The sequence below is a fragment of the Liolophura sinensis genome, chromosome 7, assembly GCF_032854445.1.
Source record: "Liolophura sinensis isolate JHLJ2023 chromosome 7, CUHK_Ljap_v2, whole genome shotgun sequence".
NCBI lineage: Eukaryota > Metazoa > Mollusca > Polyplacophora > Chitonida > Chitonidae > Liolophura > Liolophura sinensis.
The window spans coordinates 21,005,706-21,026,645 of NC_088301.1; the positions used below are offsets into that span (position 1 = coordinate 21,005,706).

Sequence of the window (20,940 nt, forward strand, 5' to 3'; positions counted from 1 at the left end):
CAGGGTTTAACGGGTCCGCCTTTTCCACCTTTTCCACCTTTTCCACTGGGATGTCGGGGATGCTGGGGGTTGCAGTAGCAGCAGTAGTCGCATCATCGGGAGTCTCCCCATCAGCAGTCGTCACAGCAGCCGTCACAGCAGCGGGTAAAGCAGCACTCATAGCAGCATTCACCTCACCGCCCATCTCACCAGTCTCTCCAGTCTCCCCCTCCTCCTCCGTTTCCATCATCCCCATCTCCATCCCCGGCTCTTGGGGCTCTTGGGGCTCTTGGGGCTCTTGGATGTCATCGTTATCACCAGCCTCGATCACCACCAGCACCAAGGCGTCGATGTCGGGGATGGCCTGGACTAGTTTTTGCCAGTAAGTCCAGTACTTGAGCGTGATACCCTCACTCGTCGGGTAGAGTCGACCGTTCGGCTGGTAGGCTCGCCATTTCTTCACATGAACGTACAGGACACCCTCCGAGTTCCTCAGCGTGGACAGAAAGTACCCGTTGGAGAGTGGCTCCCGCACAGGTAAACTCGCCTCAGGTAGATCAGCAGCCAGGGTCTTGAGCCGAGTCCACCCCACCCAGTCAAGCCTGACGCGTTTGGGTGGAGCGTTCGGGTCTGTCGGTGATTGGCAAATCTCAATCGTCTCGTCTCTACACACACCCCCACCCACAGCCAGGAGGCCAGCTGTAATTTGGCAAGAACCTCGCTGGGTAAGGGCAGGCACACCTTCCTCTTCTTCTCGGGAGGCTGTTCTTGTTCGGCTATGGTGAATAACCGGGCAGGTACAGACGCTGAGCGTTTCATCCTGATGGCAGCATGCAGGGGGTTCACGGTGGTGGAGCGTTTCATCTCGCCAGGCAGGTAGGCAGGTAGACAGGTAGGTCGTGTAGCAGTCTCTTCTCTTCTTTCGGCAGGTCAGTAGGTCGGGTCGTCAGCAGGCAGGCAGGGAGGCAGGCAGGCCGGTAGAGCGTCAGGTGCGTCTGAGGCTGCCGGTCGCTGTCTTCACCGGCTTTTATCCTATCCACGCGGAAATTCACCACACGCTGATTGGTTCGTTTTTTCTTACGTAACCTCTTCTCGCACGCTGATTGGTCCGTTTTGCGGGCCTCCCATTGGGCCGTTTTGGGGCAAATCCGGCTCACCCATTGGTCCGTTTTGGCGCCAGGGAGCTCTTTTCGAGCTGTCCCACTCGACTTTACAAGCCGACGTTTTGCCTCTTTTTTTCTCTCTTTTTTGCCTATACTGTTATACGGTTATACTACCTATCCACGCGGAAATTCACCACACGCTGATTGGTTCGTTTTTTCTTACGTAACCTCTTCTCGCACGCTGATTGGTCCGTTTTGCGGGCCCCCCATTGGGCAGTTTGGGGGCAAATCCGGCTCACCCATTGGTCCGTTTTGGCGCCCGGGAGCTCTTTTCGAGCTGTCCCACTCGACTTTACAAGCCGACGTTTTGCCTCTTTTTTTTCTCTCTTTTTTCCCTATACTGTTATACTATACACTATATCACACTCGTCTATACACACATACACCCCGCGGTGTGGGAAAAACCCACAACTGAGGGATGACGTCACACCTACCAGCCCTTCGGGCTGGCAGGTGTGACGTCACCACCACATCACCTCAAAAAAACAACTCCTCAAAACCTCCTCCTCAATAATGAACGTGAGCCACATTCTCAACTACTTACCCTCATCTCTGAGGGTAAATCCTTTATAAGTTAAATGGTAGGTCTGATACGACACCTCCCGTACCAAACCTTTAACTGGTTCCAGGCGCTGTACTTGTATGTTTATGCCCTCGTCTGGGACCAGGACCACAGCAAAGCTGACCCTCTCAGTGGAGACCCCTAGAAATTTGGGTGCACCATTTGGGTAAGATGCAAAAGTCCATTTGACAGCTGATTCGGGGACGTTGAGCATTTTGAAATATGTCTTAAATATATGGCGCATGGCGGTAAATGTTGTTTCTACCGGTCCGAGCAAAAGTTCCCGATACCGCTCTTGGCCCCTAGGTGTACCCTGGAAATAAAGAAGTAAAAGAGTAGACAATCAGATCATGAGTGGTTTTATTTTTAATGACGGTCGCTGTGAGTTCAAGTCCAGCCCATGCTGGCTTCATCTCCGGCCCTAAGTGGGAAGATCTGACAGCAGCGTGCGGATGGTCGTGGGTTTTTCTCCGTGCTCTGCCCGGTTTCCGCCAACCATAATGTTGTTCTCCGTCGTATCAGTGAAATATTTTTGAGCACGGCGTGAAGCACCAATCAAAAAAATAAATAAATATTTTTAATGACACATGTTTAAATAAAATCACATCAGTCCTTTATGCGTGTTGCGAGTGGGCATATATACTTTGGAGTAATTGTGTACTCTGATTGGTTGATTTATTTTCTTTAAACAACCGTCATATGAGCCAGGCAGCAGCCAAATGACAAGCATATATAGGCTATATGTATCAAACCAAATCATCAGAGACATATGCGGATATTCCCGCACATGTAAACTTACGTGCTTTATGTGTATCTTCCCATCCAGGGGTTCAAATCTCTGATGGGGGCCAACGCGACAAACAGTCAGAGAGCCTGAGACAAAAATGAAGTATTTCCCATATAAGCTCTATATAGTGATATTTTGTATATCATTCTGTTCTGATAAGGCCATTTTTTTAAAACTGATTAAATGTACTGTTATATGCGTGGTTATTTGAATAAACAGAAATTTTATTCAACAATTTCTTTGATAAAGTAATGGAAAACATACAATGAAGACAAACATGCAGAAATGTTTACTGCAAGACTAAACTTACGTTGTCGGTAGGTTGATGGGCGTCAACTTTGCTGTTAGATTGAAATAAAATCAGCATTAGCTAAATTACTACTCGCCTTGTGCAGAACAGTGGCATGTAAACAACAGAAATAACATCTTTGGTCTCTGTGTATGCCTTAAATTATATATAAATTGAAATGACAAAGATACCTTGAAATACATTTTTTTTTAACGTCGCTTAAACCCATGCCCTGTAAAATATTACAAAAATTTATTTACACGATGGCGATCATATAAGGGAGCAGAAAACGCGGTATACCTGGAGTAAACCATTGACATTTTTTTGACTTGTTCATCAACGCTGGGCTTCTCATCAAGGCCACAAGAAGAACGAGAGTGGAGGAATTTGTGGATGTCCAAGGCCGGGATTGAACCCCAACCGATGAAAAACATCTTGAAGTTATCATTATCTTCATCATTATCAGACAGACGATGCAAATCAAGAGAGCTGATCTGTATTCCTTCAGACTCTTCCAAAATACGAAATATTGCGAGTTTTTTTCATAACCCTAGGCACAGTATAGAACGTCTAATGGCGTCAAACAACGAGGCCAATCATTTTACTTCCATTATTTGTAACAATTTCGTACATATGTATAGCTTACCTCGGCGAATTACCCGTTTCTGGACAACTCTTCGAAGCCTCCGTCTTGGTAATTTTCCTGTTGAACAATTACATTTGTAATACGAGGACTTAAAATCCACTTAACGTGCAATTGTAAATGTTAACAATATAGGCCAAAATCCTGTGCACGACGATAGAAAAGCACTTAATTTTTGTGTGTGCAAAGTTATACATTTTAAAAGCTATCTTTATTTCTTTTTATATTACAGACATCTTAAAGCCTGGTTAGTGGAATATAAGAACAATTGACATTGATTTATCAACTGTCTTGTACATACACATGAACATAACTTACTGGTGGATTTTGTCGGCTTCGAGGCCATTTTCATCAAAATGTACATAGCTGGCACGATGTTTATGGCTTCGATATAACCTGTACAGGGAACAGGAAAACAGGTCCACATGATGCAATGGTCTGTTTTATTGCTCTTGGTAACGGTATTTTAAAAGAATAAAATGTTAGACTTTTAATTTCAGCACAGATCGCCATACGTCTACGACAGGATCTATTTATTCTACAGGCTTTCAATGGAAATGGTTGTTCACATAAGATAGCAACAAAAGAAGTATAAATTCAAGATTATCGCTATCCAACTGATATCTTATGATTTGAAAGTCTGTGCGGTTTTACCTAAAGCATGCATTTATTATTTGCAACTAAAATATATATGCGTCTTTATATATGAGCATAACAGGTTTGTACACACAAGTACTAAGATACTCTTCACTTAGAAATCCAAATAATAACTTATGCAAATAACTATAAATGACACATCCACGTCACTATACCCCGCCAATGCCAAGTCAACACAGAATAGTTCACCTACTTAACAGATGGTATTTCAGAAAGGATTGACTGTATCTGGATGTCATCTCCCATTTAAGCTATTTACCGTCAGTGTATAAGCTCTTGAGATAACACATGAGAACTTAGTAACTGACAAATGAAGGTGAAGTACAATGTAAAAGACAGTTACCTCGAGGTTAGGGATTTGCCCAGTCACATACAAGGGGCTTCCACCAGGGAGGTTCGGGGTTCGGAAGACCCCAAAATACTCTGACACTTGTAATAACCTTTTCAAGGGTTGTCTGTTCTCTACACCTGGACCCAACAAAACAAACAGACGTGTTCAGCATGTAGTGTAGCCCCGAAATCGGTTGAGCATGTTCTCTGCTCAGCTTTGATTCGCTACATTCACTAACTTATAACCCATTCCTGTTGCCAATGCTGTCCTCAAAGTTGTATGGGACGAAAACAGGTTTCGTGCAAAAAAGCAATTCTAATTTTGTATCATATTCCTATGTGGGGATAACGAAGATCATAGCAACGCAATTAACACAAATCAAGCGGGTGCACCCGAACTTGGCAAACAGCCAATTTCGAATCATGTGTTTGCATTGCTTAGCTGTTGTTCCGAGAATTAAGTTCCGGAACATTCTTTTTATTAACAATAGGCGCTTATTGTTCCTTATGTATTAAAGCTAAAATTAATGTTAACACTGGCAAACAAGTTACCTATCACCCTTTTATTGGTGAAATCTTCTGCAACCAAAACTTTCCAGGAGAGCGAATGCGATGGATTCAAAGAAAACGACTGTTAGCAAAGTTTGGCTTGCTTTCGATGCGATGGGTACATTTATGTCAGTTGTGATGTCATGGTTTTTATTATTCACGAATTAGTAGGCCTGAATGACAAGAAGTCAGAGGTGCATTACGATGAAGGTAAACATACACGTGTTTGTAGCGCACACCTTTGACATGTCGAGGACAACACACTGATTGAAGTCCAGGTTATGAATGTAAGAGTAAAGATTTGTATTTCTGAAGGCTAAGCTATGAAGAACGAGACACATTTTAGATCCGCTTGTAGTTCAACATAATGCTGCAGAAGGAGGCAGTAAATGTCACGTAGAGGCATACATATAGTTTTTTAATTGCTTTTGAATTTAATGACTGATTTTATAGAATTCAGGGTTTTGGGTATGGGTTAACAAAATACAGCACTCTGGCTTGTGGCCTAAAATTGAATTCCTAAAATATGCATTAAAATTTTTGATTGTTGATTGTATGCAGTGGAAGAACAATTTCAAAGAAGTTTGGACATCTAGCTTCAAATACATCGGTTTTTAAAAGAAGATTAAAGTTTTGAAATATAGCTAAAAGTGGATTTATGTAACAGGACCGAGTATAGAATGTGACAGAAAGCTAGTCTTGTAGACAGGCAACACCTTGTTTAACAGTTTATTGCCACTGTGGCCATTAAACCAAATGTAAAACGGTAAAGCAATACTTACTCTTCTTTCAGACTATCCAGGAACACAACTGCGACCCATTTGACGCAAAAAACTAAGCACATTAGCAATAAGATGGGTAGGACCTTCATCTTTCCTGAATACCAGGGTGCACAGAAATGGTTTCTATGTACCAACACCTTGTCAACGTCCGTGACGTCATTAGCTGACGTAACAATTCTGGTAGAGGATTCCAGAAGTTGTCGGCCATTTGTTGGTGAAGAAATTGTGACGTCATGACGTCACCAACAAACTGAACATTTGCATCAGTGTGGTGGATGTTCGGTTGACGTGTTTGAAGATGACCAGTAATGATTTTTTTCCTCGTCTTTGTTGTTAATATTAGTACAGTATATGTGGAAGATTTGAAAATTAAAACCCGAATGCCTTCCACGGGACAAGAAAAAAACTTCATGATTTCTTTATATTCTACTTTTACTCTACATATTTTTTAGACAGGAAAAGAGAGCAAACGCAGTGCTCACAGCTTTGATTCTCTCCGCAGCTACATTCATTTGTCTTCTTAAGAAGTGCAAAGCCGCGGGAAATACAAACTTCCCCCTCAAAGCAGATGAAGCCTGTTGGTAGCAAACTGATTTTTGATTACTGATTTCCAAATGTTTTCGTATTATTAGTTTACTAAGTTTGACCAACAGGAAGTCCACATTTTACAAAAAGTAGAAACTTCGAGAAGAAAAAGTCGAAATGTCCAAATTTTTTTTCATACAAGTACCGCGTCGATTCTTTTTGAAGAATAAACTGTTGCGAGTTGTTTCACCTACTTAAACGTGTTTGTAGTGATGCTAAAACTATCGATTCTTTTCCAAGAATCGCGTATCATTTCAAACAAATAATAATAATAAAAAATAACGCGACATCACAATTAGCGTCAACGAATGCTCTGTCGTGCCAGCTGAGCCGTATTATTTGCATAGCAAAAATAATACGTCGTTGATCTTTCATGAAGGTGTTACATGAAGTTTTAATGCAACGACGTTAAGCTGGAGCTTTTAGCCAGTGGGACACCAGTCGGTTGTACTCTATATAGATTACTACATGAGGATACATTGAGTGACTCTCTGTGATTAATTTTACGGGAAAGCAAATCTGAATTGATTGAAGCTTACATATAATCTGGGGAAGTCTGATAATAGATTATGCAAACTCTGTCACTTTGACACAACCGGGCCTCGAGATGTCCAAAATGTTCATAATCAGAATGCCACAAATTGTACCCACTAGTTCACCTAAGTACAAACTCTCTTTTGCTGTTCATATTTATACATATTTATTCATATTTAGAGAGAATTGACTCTCCCTTTTCTCACACTGGCAACATTTTGAGTACTTGAAATGAAAGCGAGGGGCGAAACTGTTAGAAAATAAATTTTACAGTGATCAGAAACGAATGGATCCTTCATGTATAACATTTTTATGATCGATTAAACAAAGTATTGACGTCACAACAAACGTTTAATGCCATCGTTTAATAAGGAGAAGGTTGTACGGTCGTCCCGGATATCTCAGTGGGATATTGGAATGCTTTAAAGTCTTGTGTTCGTGGGTTCGAATCCCGCTGTGCCGTACACCATCCGAAGGCGCATTGAGGTTTTACAAGGCGTCACCCTTCACCACTCAAACCACTAACTCACACGAGTGGATTCTTGAAAAATAATCAGTTGCGCAGACAATAGCTTGACGTCACAACAAACGCTTAACGGTTGTGAGACTGAAGAAAAAAACTTGATCAACAGAATGCTTAATTGTCTTCGTTAAGTCGTCTCAGTGAAGCAGCACTAGATAAAAGAGTGGTGGAAATCCGTCCTGCAACGAGGAGGCACATTAGATGCACTCTAAGGATTCATTCGTCGTCATATGACTGAACAATTGTTAAGTACGACGTGAAATCCCAAGAACTCACTCACTCATTCATTGTTCGCTCATTCATTGTGTTTTTGCTAAAAATTTCTCGTCATTAATATACACGTTAAATTCGGTAATACAGTATAACATGGCATATACACATATAGGCTACCATTTGTGCCAATCAATATTGGCAGACCAATTTGGGCAAATCTATATTGGCAGACCCATTTGCGCAAATCCATATTGGCAGACCCATTTTACGCAAATCTATATTGGCAGACCCATTTGGACAAATCTGTATTGGCAGACCCATTTGGGCAAACCTATATTGGCAGACCCATTTGGGCAAATTTATATTGGCAGACCCATTTGAGCAAACCTATATTGGCAGACCCATTTGGGCAAATTTATATTGGCAGACCCATTTGGGCAAACCTATATTGGCAGACCCATTTGGGCAAATTTATATTGGCAGAACTATATACCTTCCATGTATTTATGATTGAGCCTAGATGCACACAAAACAAAAAGTTATCTTTTTAAAGTTCGGTCTTTTTCGTTATAGCAGGCCCTATAGACCTAATGGTTAACTATTGACCTACAGGCTGTTTTGAAAAAATGAAAGAAAGAAGAACCAGAAAAACACCACACCGTGCACACTGAGGGAATGTCCCACATTCTACTAGCTTTTGTTGACCATAGACTCGTTCGTTCGGTAATCAGTCCAGGCTCCTGACTGTAAGTATGCGTGTGAAGGCCTGGCTACGAGTTGGCCCAGGCGTGTATAAGGACACAGACCCCCATTACAACTTCCGTTTTTCAGTAGGGACGATTGTAGTTCTGTGTATTTTAGGGTGTAAAGTCTTTTTTTGCTGCCAGCCTGCCGTTTTTGGTGTACAGGTGCATGCTTGGTATCAAAATGATGGAAATTGTCTAAGCTTTGGGCAGGTATGAGTTTTAATGGTGAAAGTTTGAAATTCTGGGCGAGAGGACACAAGGAGACAGGTGGTGATGAGGCTGCGAGTGACGTCCCCTTGGCGTTGCTAGGCACCCCTCCCAGCTGCCGGGATGTAAAGGTCCAGATTTTGACGGTCAACCTATGTCAAGATTTTTACAGCTTCTTTCTCACAGGCTGGGCCAGGTATGCACCAAAGCTTATTGGCCTGGGAATGTTTGGGACTGAGCTACAGCGCTAAACGTTAACATTGTCGCTTATGGAAAACTAATGGGGGTCTGTGGCCTGATCTGTCCACTTGTGCCAAAACATGTAATATGTCACTGTGTGCTCAGATTTCGCAGCAGCCTGATAATATTTGGTGGGTACATCTGCGATGTGGTTTGCATTGACATGGAACTTGATTGAGTAGTTTTAAAGCTTTTTAATTCTATATTTTCCCCACATATCCATTTTGTCTAAAAATCGGCTAAAACGCTCTGTGGTCAAGGGTAGTACAGGAGTATAAACAGACTGGAACAAACACAGACCATGTTTCATTGTTCCTGGTTTTTAAAATGTCTCTTTTGGGGCTGACATTTGATAAATAATGCAAAATTTGAGTGCTGCGAGTGAAATTGGAGTATGTGGCTGATAGATAGGGTGGTGTGATTAAGGATGGTCAATAAGGCCTTGCATCACATATAAGGGCCCAGCCTCACACAGGTGGATAAAAACACATCAGCAGATTAATTTACTTGGCTAGAGTAGTAGAGAGGGCCAGTGTGCATTTAATTTACAAACCAAGTCAGGTTCCTCCCATGTGTGCCACCACACACTAGGTAAATGTGCTTCAAATCATCCTGCAGGTCACAAAACATTAAAAACAGGCATCTCTGCTGCAACACTGTCTGCTGTTTTGGGCATAGACTTGAAGTGGACAAGGTAAATTTTCCTCTTTAAACTTAAAAATAAACCACTGTAGGCATGTAGTTTTCATTGCATGTGTATATTCATGCCCCTGACAAGTTACATGTGCACTCACACAGTATGTGCGGCGTTGGAACAAAAATGATCAATTTCAAGTTTCTAGCATACATGTAAGTGTGATCTGTTGGAATATTGCCCTTGTGAAAATGAGTCTCTGCCCCACCAGGTGTCTGTTTCTCCACCAGAACATAGTACGCTGTTCCTGCGACATCTCAAGGAGTTTTTGTTTTAGTATCTGGCCCAGTGTGGCATCCACCTCCCTGGGCAACTGGGATTTTTTTTTATGTTTCCAAAGTCCTCACACACAAGTTAGAAATTAGACAGCTACATATGGCTTTCACATCCTAGTTTAATACCTATTGAGCTTTTGTCTTGGTTTCCCTCTTTAGATCTTGTCTCCCAAACATGGCGTCAGTGAACTTTGCCTGGTTTATGCATATATTGAACTGGGATCTACCTAGGTGAGTGGGGTCTGCTAGCCGTTCAGCTTCCTCAAAGGCCTGACCATTCGGATGCAGTCTTCCACTCCCTTGGCCGACCTAGAATCCCCGTCATTGGTCCGGTACTACACCATGACACATACCCCTCCAGCCCCCCCCCCCCCCCCCCCAACCGGGGAAACGTCACAGGTTTCTCATATATGTACGGACAGTTTGAATGTCCATTCCTCATGCCCACCCAGGAACACCCAGTGTGGAACCTGATTACGGATGTAATTTCTCACTGATTATTTGAGGATTTCTATGTTGTTACAGGTTAAAAAGTATAGCTTTTCCCCTCTTCTTGGGTCCCTTCAACATGTCTTGGGAGGGTTGCCTTGCTGACTGTCTGAATGACCAATGTGGATGTACTGTGTGGCTTTATTTTTGTAAGTGGCAAATTCGTATTTCTCCCCTCTACTTATCTCTTGTAGATGCCAGTGTCACACTTTGGTGTTTGTTATGTGGAAAGTACTAATTTAGTCTGAGGCAACAACACAGGTGGTGGGATTCTTTTGCACTGTGAGTTGAGGTAAGCCAGCCAACCAATGGCAGCCATGGGGGAGACGGGAAAGGGGGGGTAGTGGTGGGGGGGGGGGGGGGGGGGTAGTGGGTGATCTTTTAAAGGGTTTTATCATGTGAATCACTATGTAAAAGGGATACTAGTCTTTTCTTTAGCCCTATCCATGGAAACTGTGCCTATGAGCATTTCTGTATCAATTTGGATGCATATGTTTACTTTGATGGTGATCAAAATGTACTTTTCTGGAATTTTGAAACTCCGCTTTGCTACCCACCTGTATCACTTTAAGTCAAATTTTGCACAAAGTTGCTAAAAGGTATGTCCTATATTTTGTAAGTGAATTATCAGATAAATTACCTGTCTTTTGATATATATTTTGACACTTTTGGCTTTTAAGTATTTTCTTAACACTGCTGTAAACAAGAAAATCTACTTGAAAATCCATAATTTTCTAAATGTTTGTCAATGGAAAATGTAAAATACTTTGTCATTGGAATTTTTTCATTTTTCTTGCAGATATACATACCAGCTTTCCAAAACATTTGACCTGGTTAAGATATTTTGAACGGTATGTGCACTACAGAGCTTTGAACTTCGTGCTTGAGGACGGACAAACAGACACATTTCCAAGATAGGGGTACCCCAAGTTAAATTCCTCCTACTCAAAAGTTTTTGCATGTATCAAGCTGTAACTTTATGTGTGAGGTTTAGAGGTAGTAAGCATTATGTGGTGCAAAAATCATTGATTTTGAAAAAAGTTGGCTGGTGTGATAGGACACAGACCCCCATTACAACTTCCGTTTTTCAGTAGGGACGATTGTAGTTCTGTGTATTTTAGGGTGTAAAGTCTTTTTTTGCTGCCAGCCTGCCGTTTTTGGTGTACAGGTGCATGCTTGGTATCAAAATGATGGAAATTGTCTAAGCTTTGGGCAGGTATGAGTTTTAATGGTGAAAGTTTGAAATTCTGGGCGAGAGGACACAAGGAGACAGGTGGTGATGAGGCTGCGAGTGACGTCCCCTTGGCGTTGCTAGGCACCCCTCCCAGCTGCCGGGATGTAAAGGTCCAGATTTTGACGGTCAACCTATGTCAAGATTTTTACAGCTTCTTTCTCACAGGCTGGGCCAGGTATGCACCAAAGCTTATTGGCCTGGGAATGTTTGGGACTGAGCTACAGCGCTAAACGTTAACATTGTCGCTTATGGAAAACTAATGGGGGTCTGTGGCCTGATAAGCCGGCCTGTTGTGCTTTGCTCTACGAAGTATTCTCCCCTTTCCAGTCACGTGGGTTGAGAGGAAGCGGCGACTGCAAACTGTCAAAAAACACACCGCAATGGACTGGGAGAAAAAGTTTCAGTCGATTGTGGAGGAAACGGATGCAAACTTAGCGAAAGTGAAGGTGAGTGAAAATCAAGAAGGTGACATATCCGGGAAACTATCGTCATTTGATAGAATGTGTGTTTGACGTGCAAGTTCAAAGCGAAATTTAAATATGCAACGACAACAACAACACAGGTACAAGACCAACATCTTATGTTATGACATAACCAATAACTTCAGAAAGCAGTATGGCATTGTTACTTTGGCCTTTTATTTTTTTTAGAACCATGATTTCTTTGCATCACCATCCCCTTCGTGTATTCATTCTAGATGGACTCTAGTGTGCAGTTTTTATGTTGTATGATAGGTATATATCATAGCGCTCTGAGTCCTAAATGTTGAGGTCTATTTTCAACAATTTCTGATACTTACCTGCCTCGGCGTTTAATAATTTAATTCAAGAAGCCAGTGAGTCCATTCCATGCGGCACATTGAAGTGGGCATTTAAATCCATTTTAAAACAGCTGCACACTGCTTAAATGTTGAAGCAGGTAACTATCAGAAATTGGTGAAAATGGACGTAAATGATTAATTTAATCTAACTGCCTAAGGCCTTCTACGAACAGTTCACTAGCTGCTCATCTGTGACGAAGAAAACTGGAGTGCTGAAGGTACGTGTAGTTCACCAAGTGAAACGATCCACTGCTATTCGTTTGCCACAGGACCAAAAACATGAATAAAAAGAAAATATTTAAGTTGGTATCTGTCCCTGTGGCTAAAAGCCATAAAACAAAGCAGACTAAACTGTGTGTTAAATAAAAAAAAAAAAACTGAAGGGTCTTGACTCGATCCAACATGTGTTTTAATGTTATAGATTGACAAAAACAATCACACAGATACTGGTACAGAATTTAGCATAACTAATATACACCTGAAGCATTCAGCAGCGTCAGTTGTATTTGAAGTTAGTTACTCCATTTCAGTTTTTGTCAGTATAACATGACTGCACGGGGCGTCATGTCTGATGTCTTCGGGGTGATACTTCAGTGCTGGCAGCACTTTAGCTACATGGACTTGCTACAAGAAGACACGGTATATGTACACACACATATAACTGAAAAATTTGCTAAATACAACATGCAGATGTAGCTCTTTGTATAGAGAACGGGTTATCGATCATCTTTACTTAATATATCCGTCATCTTAATGATGATGCAGTTTGAAGCTTGTTTTCATTGATTTATGTTTAGATGACTTTGGGTAAAGGAGGGAGTCTTGTTGATTCATCAAGCATTCCAACTGGAGACAGTAATTACTGGCCGACTAAATGTAAGTACAACCACTTTTATTTCAGATACAGGTACATGTTACAGTGCTCAATATACCCTATTTCTTCTTAAATTTGGAACGCCTGGTCTGCTCATTTTAACATGTACATGTAATTCTCAAAGGAATACTGCTTTTTCTTGTTTCTAACATGGTTAGACCATCTAATGAAGAACATACCAGTACTCATATCATTACTTTTCTGAAATCCTGATAAAGAAATGTAATATTCTACTTTCAACACTACTAATATTTGTCACAAATTTTAGAAGAATTACGGTAAAGAGAGTTGTGCATTGTAAAAAGCAAAAGATCACATGTCACAGCCTCACACAGCTGTTGGGAAAGTTGCTTTTATGAGAAATTTGTAGATTTCCCCGCTCTCACTGTTCTTTAATAGGGGCTACACACACTGAATAAGCTGTTGACTGCACTTATACAGTCATGTGTGCAGTTGAAGATTTGTTTAACATCGTCATGTCTGTTCATCACTCTTGAGAAAGTTCATTAGTAATTTGCTAAAGGTTAATATTTAACCACAAACACTTTGGTTTCCCCCAAGTTCAGTAAAACTGACTAGCATTTATTTATTTAATTATTTGATTGGTGTTTTACACTGTAACTCAAGAATATCTCACTTATACGATGGCGGCCAGCATTATGGTGGGTACCAGAAACCGGGCACAGCCTGGGGGAAACCCATGACCATCCGCAGGTTGCTGACAGACCTTCCCATGCACGGCCAGAAAGGAAGCCAGCATGAGCTGGACTTGAACTCACAGCGACCGCATTGGTGAGAGACTCCTAGGTCATAATGCTGCGCTAGCACGCTAACCAACTGAGCCATGGAGGCCCTACTAACATTTATTATGTAACTGATGAATTCTTAAGAACAACTAATCAGTCAGTTGAATCTTTCAGTTTTTGTCAATCAGTTAAAAGCTATGTTTCACGTTCCAGTTTCTCCTCTTGTGAGAGATCCAATCTTCACAGAAAACCTGGCACCCACAATGTCACTGAAACCTAACATGGTTGAGCACAGCAGTTTTATTTCTACTCTGTCACCCCTCCCGCACCCTGTCAGTTTGGCGGATTCATACAGTCAGGGGACATCACTCAGTGCAAAAGTCCTGGAGGAGAGACTTGAACGACAGAACAAGGTAACATTGGAATATTTCATGTTAAATGTGTATTCATGCAATGACGTGTATTAAACTGGCAACAAAAAATTATTTCCCTTACAACTAAGAGACCAACTGGAAAACAAAACCACTGCTGTAAGGATGGAATTAAATGAAATTGTTTTCTTTACCTTTTTTGCCTTGATATGGTTGCACTGTTGCTAGAATGACATTAAGCCTTAATCAGTCATTCTTTATACCCTCAGCCCTATATTTAGAGAGTGTTGGTTTATATATTATGGCTCTTATCTTTCAGTCCTGGAGTCACCCAAAGTTCATAAGAGTACATGCATATGTGCACTGTTTAGCTGGAAACTGGCTGTGTTGACTGAAATACAATTGTCATAGGCTATTTATTGACTAATGTGGATTTGTCCCAAAAGAGAGAAAAAAGTATGTGTAGGAGTGCTGTCTGTTCCGATTTTAGATTTACTACTATTATAGTTGTGCAGCACACGAACAGTGTCAAACAAACGGTGCTGGATGAAAAATATGCAGATTTGAAAAAAAAAAAAATATTAAGTAGTAGGTACATTCAATAAAGTTGCAGAATAGTGTATATATAGCCATTTCTCAGTGTGTGCATGTATCGGTGTGTAGTTTTGCCTGCCTGTTTATGTTTCAGGCTATAGAGCGACTGAGTAAAGTGGTGGAAAGGCTGGAGTCTGAGAGGGACCAGTACAGAGATCACATCAGGGAACTACAGCGTGAGACAAACTTTATTATTACATCAGAAAAAAATGATGGAATTTATTTCCTTTGGTATAGTACCATTGGTACTAGTATTGTAATGTTGGAGCAGTTTACATGTGTGTGTACAATCATTATTTTACAAGTAGGCCAGCAATATTTAGATGCAAATGGGAATGTCAGTAACAGTATGACTGTGTACGTGTGTGTAATTGTATAATTACAATTTATCTATTACTATAATTCTTCAACCTTTTCACATTTGCAGTGTGTTTATTCAAGCTTATTCTGAAGGCATTATTCTTCGTTGACGGATAAAACTGTTCTTTTCATGAAGCCCTGAAACTGGCTACTCCAACCAATGCAGTTTTGTCTTCAACGTCAAATTAAAAATATGCAAAAGTGTCACTGAAAGTTGTTCTTTCATATGGGAAAAGGTTGAGGAATTAGGGCATGTTATAATTGCCATTTCAATGTTAGTGTGATTTCTAATAATTTATCTGTCAATTCTTTTCAGATCAAGTTCGGCATGTTAACAGTCGGTTGTCAGATAGCAGTTTGGAATCCGCCAATGACAGGCGTCTGGAGTTGTGGAAGAGAGAGGTGATGACAGAGCTGGATTCTATTCATAAACAGCTTCGTAACCATGTAAAGGCTGGCAGTGGCAGTGAGTTTACAGACAGCCAAGTGCTTCAGCACAGCAGAGAGCTTCTGGAACTGTAAGATTGCTTTGTTGGCTTGAACTGTTTTTTTTTTGGGGGGGGGGTGAAGGGAGAGCTTTTGTTTTTTTTCGTTGTTAGGTTTCAATTTGTTCTTACTTTGTACCAGAAATATATATCTAATTTTTTCAACTGCCACATTTTATACAAAAAGCATAAAGAATATATTATCCCTGTTTGTAGCTTAAGTGCCCATAGGTTGTTGGCGGGGCAAAACTGTGGAGGATGGTCGTGTGTTTCTCCTGGGATTTGCCTGTTTTCCTCCCACTGCAATGGTGGCCGCCATCATTTAAGTGAAACATTCTTGAGTATGGCGTAAAACATCAATCAAATAAATAAATAAATGAATCAAAAATGTGGAAGCTTAAAGTGTTTAATGTGTTATTGTGTTTCAGTCGACGGTTGCAAAGAGAAGACACAGACTCCCTAAGGAAAGATATAGATGGACTGAAGAGTAGAATAAGTGAGAATATTTAATGCTTGTGCTTCAGCTGCATTTTATACATATAATTCTGAAGCCACATCTTGGCATCAACCTATTCCCTAATTCCTCAACCTTATGAAATTTCGCATATGAAAGAGCAAATTTCAATGCAATTTATGCACATTTTTAATTTGGTTTTGAAAACAAAATTGCATCGGTTTTAAACTATTAAAAACATATTTGTTGGTACTATGCATTTTTAACTGTTTAACTTTTTGCAGCTGGATTGGAACTAAGAGTGCCCGAAACTGAAAGTCAGAGAAGTCGTAATACATGTATGCAGAGCAAATTAGACAGGGTAAGGATTATGACAATTACATGAATAAAAAGTGGGTCCTTCATAATGTTTGTATGATGTAACTTGTTGTTAAAAATGCCCTATAGATGACCAAAATTTGACATTGTCATAATGGAAAAGTCTTATCTTCGTGTCCAAAAAGTGCCAATTACACGGCCAGAAAACACCAACTAAATGTCCAGAAAGTATCACCTTCAATGTTATAACACATGTATGCCATGAAACGGTGGTGTTTTTGTCTGATTTTCACATCATCAAGTACAGCTATATTTTGGTAGGATTTTCCGGCTGCATTTCAAGGTGAAGTGGTTTCACCCAAGCTCTGGTTTCCTCCAGCCATTAACCTGGCCATTGTAGATTTCCTGGCTGTAATTTCAAGGTGAAGTGGTTTCACCCAAGCCTTGGTTTCCTCTACCCATTAACCTCGCCATTGTAGATTTCCCGGCTGCATTTTTAGGTGAAGTGGTTTCACCCAAGCTCTGGTTTCCTCTACCCATTATCCTCGCCATTGTAGATTTCCCGGCTGCATTTTAAGGTGAAGTGGTTTCACCCAAGCTCTGGATTCCTCCACCCATTAATCTGGCCATTGTAGACGTCACAAGGAAATACTGTTAAGTGTGGTAAAAAACAGTTAAACACTTTTATACAAGCCTGAAAATATTTGCTTGACATTTTGGAGAACACCCGTTTAGAGAAAGTGGTGAGACCCATATTGTCCCAGGCTATTGCGTAATATTAGACAAAAGTTATTTGGGTATAATATTGACACTATAGCTGTTACTGCTTTCTCAAAAGGTGACATGTGTTTCCCAAATTGCCAGGCACCTTCTTGCAGTCTTGAAAATAAGGGGTTAATATGTTACATTCATGTACATTCATTGTTTACAATTTACAATTTTTGTTTACTTTTTTGTTTACAATTTTGTTTACTTTGTTTCCATAGTCAAATGATGTCAGCTGTTACCATGGACACAAATCCTTGGGTCAAATGGAGATGACTGAGCTCAGGTATTGATTTTCAATCTGTCTTTGCAGTGTACTGTATTTGCCCAAATGTGTCCCTAAAAGGTTCATTTTTAGAGGCAAAATATTTTTGGGTGTTGAAATTGACTTTTTTTCTAGTATGTACATGTAGGATGTTCCGCTATCCTTCAAACAAACTATAAAGCCAGGGACAAAATTTTAAAGTTCAGTATTGTATTAATTTGCTTGCCTGTGGTTTGTATGTCACTTTCAGCGTTATTTCAGTTTATATCACGGAGCTTTTGGACAATAGTAAATCATGACAGCATGGCCAATGGTGTTCAGAACAAGTTTGTTTTCACCATTATTGGGTGCAGCATTTATACAGGACTCAGACCCTTTATACAAGGATCATGGGCATAATTATGATTCAGCATCAGCAGATTTTCTTTTTGGCATGTGTTGAAAATGAAATGCATACTTGAAGTAAAGCTTGGAGATAATATATGACATGTTAACACGAGCAGTGATCAAGCTAAGATATGTTGTGGCCAGCCTGCGGGTATTTCCCCTTGCCGTCTGTGGAGATTAACTTTGCCCCTGGCAGGAGAGAGCTAGCATGTTGATGGTTGCTCACAGTCGATTATATCGGTGGTTGAGCTCTTACTTTTTATAAGTGATTTGTTGATTGGTGTTTTACACTGTAACTCAAGAATACAAGTATTTCACTTATACAATGACGGCCAGCATTGTGGTGGGAGGAAACCGGGCAGAGCGGGGGAAACCCACGACCATCCCCAGGTTGCCGGCAGACCCCCTGGCAGGAGGGAGCTAGCATACACGTATGTCTGTTGATGGTTGCTTGCAGTCGATTATGACGGTGATTTAACTCTTACGGACATGACAATTTATAAGTGAGTTATTTGATGAGTGTTTTACACTGTAACTCAAGAATGCAAGTATTTCACTTATAAGACAGTGTCCAGGATTATTATGGAAGGAAACAAGGAAGAACAGGTACTAAAAGCCCTTCTCACTTTGGTCTATAAGTGCTATGACTTCAAAGTATGATATGCCAGTCCCATGTTCTTGTATTCTGTGACTGTAGGACAAATGTGTTGTGTCTGAAGCATAAAGTGGATGCCATGGAGATGTTGATCTTGTCAAACGGCACTGGTGATAGCAGGAAAGAGAACAAATATGGTGAGTTTACAGATTTTCCAAGTGATGCAGATGTTGATTTGTAGTAAATTATTTGATTTATGTAGTTATTTGATGAGTGTTTTATGCCATACTCAAGAATATTTCATTTATACCTCGGTGGCCAGCATTATGGTGGGAGGAAACCAGGCAGAACCCGGGGGAAACCCACGACCATCCACAGGTTGCTGGAAAACCTTCCCACATACAACCAGAAAGGAAGAGAGTATGAGTTGGACTTGGATTCCTGTCTAGACTGCCAGCAACATGTGGTTGGGCGTGGGTTTCTTCCAGGCTCTGTTTGCTTTCCTGTCGCTATAATGCTGGCTGCCATGGTATAAGTGAAATATTAGTGAAATAGTCTTAAGTATGGCATGAAACACCAGTCAAATAAACAAATAAATGCTGTATCTAGATTAAAGAAGGTAAAATCTCAGAACTCTTTTAATACCCTGTATTGTGCTATAGGGGAAATCTGAACACCTTGTACTGATTACACATGGTGAATTTTTAACACTGGTCAGATTACAGTAAGTGAAATAAGTTATTAAACAACCTATAACTTACAACAGGTCATCCTCAGGAGCATCCTAATGGGTTCTGCCATAATTCAAATATTCAATCTGTTTGAGGTTGCAAGTCTATTAAACTCAGACCGATGTGACACCCTTAAATCTGAATGTCATGCTATAACTGAAATATTCTGATCGTTAGTATCGTCTAGGTAAGTAAATGCAGTTGTATGGTCATGGTACATGATAGAGTTTTGTTTATGGGTGACTTCATGCAGTTACAGATATTTGTAAAATTCCAGTTTTAGAGATGAGGGGCATAACTTGGACGTTAATTGTTAACTTTAAAATCCTCAATGTTCCTCTCTGGGCGTAAGTGGGAAGGCCTTCCAGCAACCTCTTGATCGTCGTGGGTTTCCCTCGGGCACGGCCGGTTTCCTCCCACCATAATGCTGTCATATAAGTGAAATATTCTTGAGGAAAACGTAAAACACCAATCAAATAAATAAATAAATAAATAAAATCCTCAATGTATTTCTGAATGCAGAAGGATCCAGAAAAAGACAGCAGGCTCGACTGCCTGTGGCAGAACTGTTATCAGATGACGACAGCTTAGACCTGGCAGACTATCATGACAGCTCAGACTTGTCACTGGCCCCCAAGCATAAACCCAGTCAAGATACCTTGGGTAAGTAGGGGGAAGAATGCTTGTGTTATCATGCTTATAGTTTCAGTAGGAGAAGAATGCTGATGGTTTCAGTTAGGGAAGAATGCTTATGATTTCAGTAGGGGAAGAATGGTTATGGTGTCAGTAGGGGAAGAATGCTTATGGTTTCAGTAGGGGAAGAATGTTTATGGTGTCAGTAGGAGAAGAATGCTTATGGTTTCAGTAGGGGAAGAATGCTTATGGTGTCAGTAGGGGAAGAATGCTTATGGTTTCAGTAGGGGAAGAATGGTATTGTTCTCAGTAGGGGAAGAATGGTATTGTTCTCAGTAGGTAAACAGTGCTTATGGTTTATGGTTTCAGTAGGGGAAGAATGGTTATGGTTTCAGTAGGGGAAGAATGCTTATGGTGTCAGTAGGGGAAGAATGCTTATGGTTTCAGTAGGGGAAGAATGCTTATGGTGTCAGTAGGGGAAGAATGCTTACGGTGTCAATAGGGAAAGAATGGTTATGGTGTCAGTAGGGGAAGAATGCTTATGGCGTCAGTAGGGGAAGAATGGTTATGGTGTTAGTAGGCGAAGAATGCTTATGGTGTCAGTAGAGGAAGAATGCTTATGGTTTATGGTTTCAGTAGGGGAAGAATGCTTATGGTGTCAGTAGGGGAAGAATGCTTATGGTGTCAGTAGGGGAAGAATGGTTATGGTGTCAGTAGGGGAAGATGCTTATGGTGTCAGTAGGGGAAGAATGCTTATGGTGTCAGTAGGGGAAGAATGGTTTTGTTCTCATTAGGTAAACAGTGCTTATGGTTTATGGTTTCAGTAGGGGAAGAATGGTTATGGTTTCAGTAGGGGAAGAATGCTTATGGTGTCAGTAGGGGAAGAATGCTTATGGTTTCAGTAGGGGAAGAATGCTTATGGTGTCAGTAGGGGAAGAATGCTTACGGTGTCAATAGGGAAAGAATGGTTATGGTGTCAGTAGGGGAAGAATGCTTATGGCGTCAGTAGGGGAAGAATGGTTATGGTGTTAGTAGGCGAAGAATGCTTATGGTGTCAGTAG

General features: G+C 40.9%; 1 protein-coding gene across 1 annotated transcript in view; it reads left to right on the top strand.

Annotated features, from left to right (window-relative positions):
* The window catches only part of LOC135470733 (uncharacterized), a 39,923-nt gene that overhangs the window by 17,795 nt on the left and 1,188 nt on the right, over positions 1-20,940 (top strand). Inside the window, exons 2-11 of the mRNA XM_064749771.1 lie at positions 11,809-11,927; positions 13,099-13,177; positions 14,135-14,334; positions 14,981-15,062; positions 15,563-15,764; positions 16,160-16,227; positions 16,470-16,546; positions 17,490-17,554; positions 18,618-18,712; positions 19,769-19,909. Coding sequence (XP_064605841.1) covers positions 11,862-11,927; positions 13,099-13,177; positions 14,135-14,334; positions 14,981-15,062; positions 15,563-15,764; positions 16,160-16,227; positions 16,470-16,546; positions 17,490-17,554; positions 18,618-18,712; positions 19,769-19,909 — 1,075 coding nt within the window. The 5' untranslated portion in view covers positions 11,809-11,861. The remainder of the gene's footprint in view (positions 1-11,808; positions 11,928-13,098; positions 13,178-14,134; positions 14,335-14,980; positions 15,063-15,562; positions 15,765-16,159; positions 16,228-16,469; positions 16,547-17,489; positions 17,555-18,617; positions 18,713-19,768; positions 19,910-20,940) is intronic.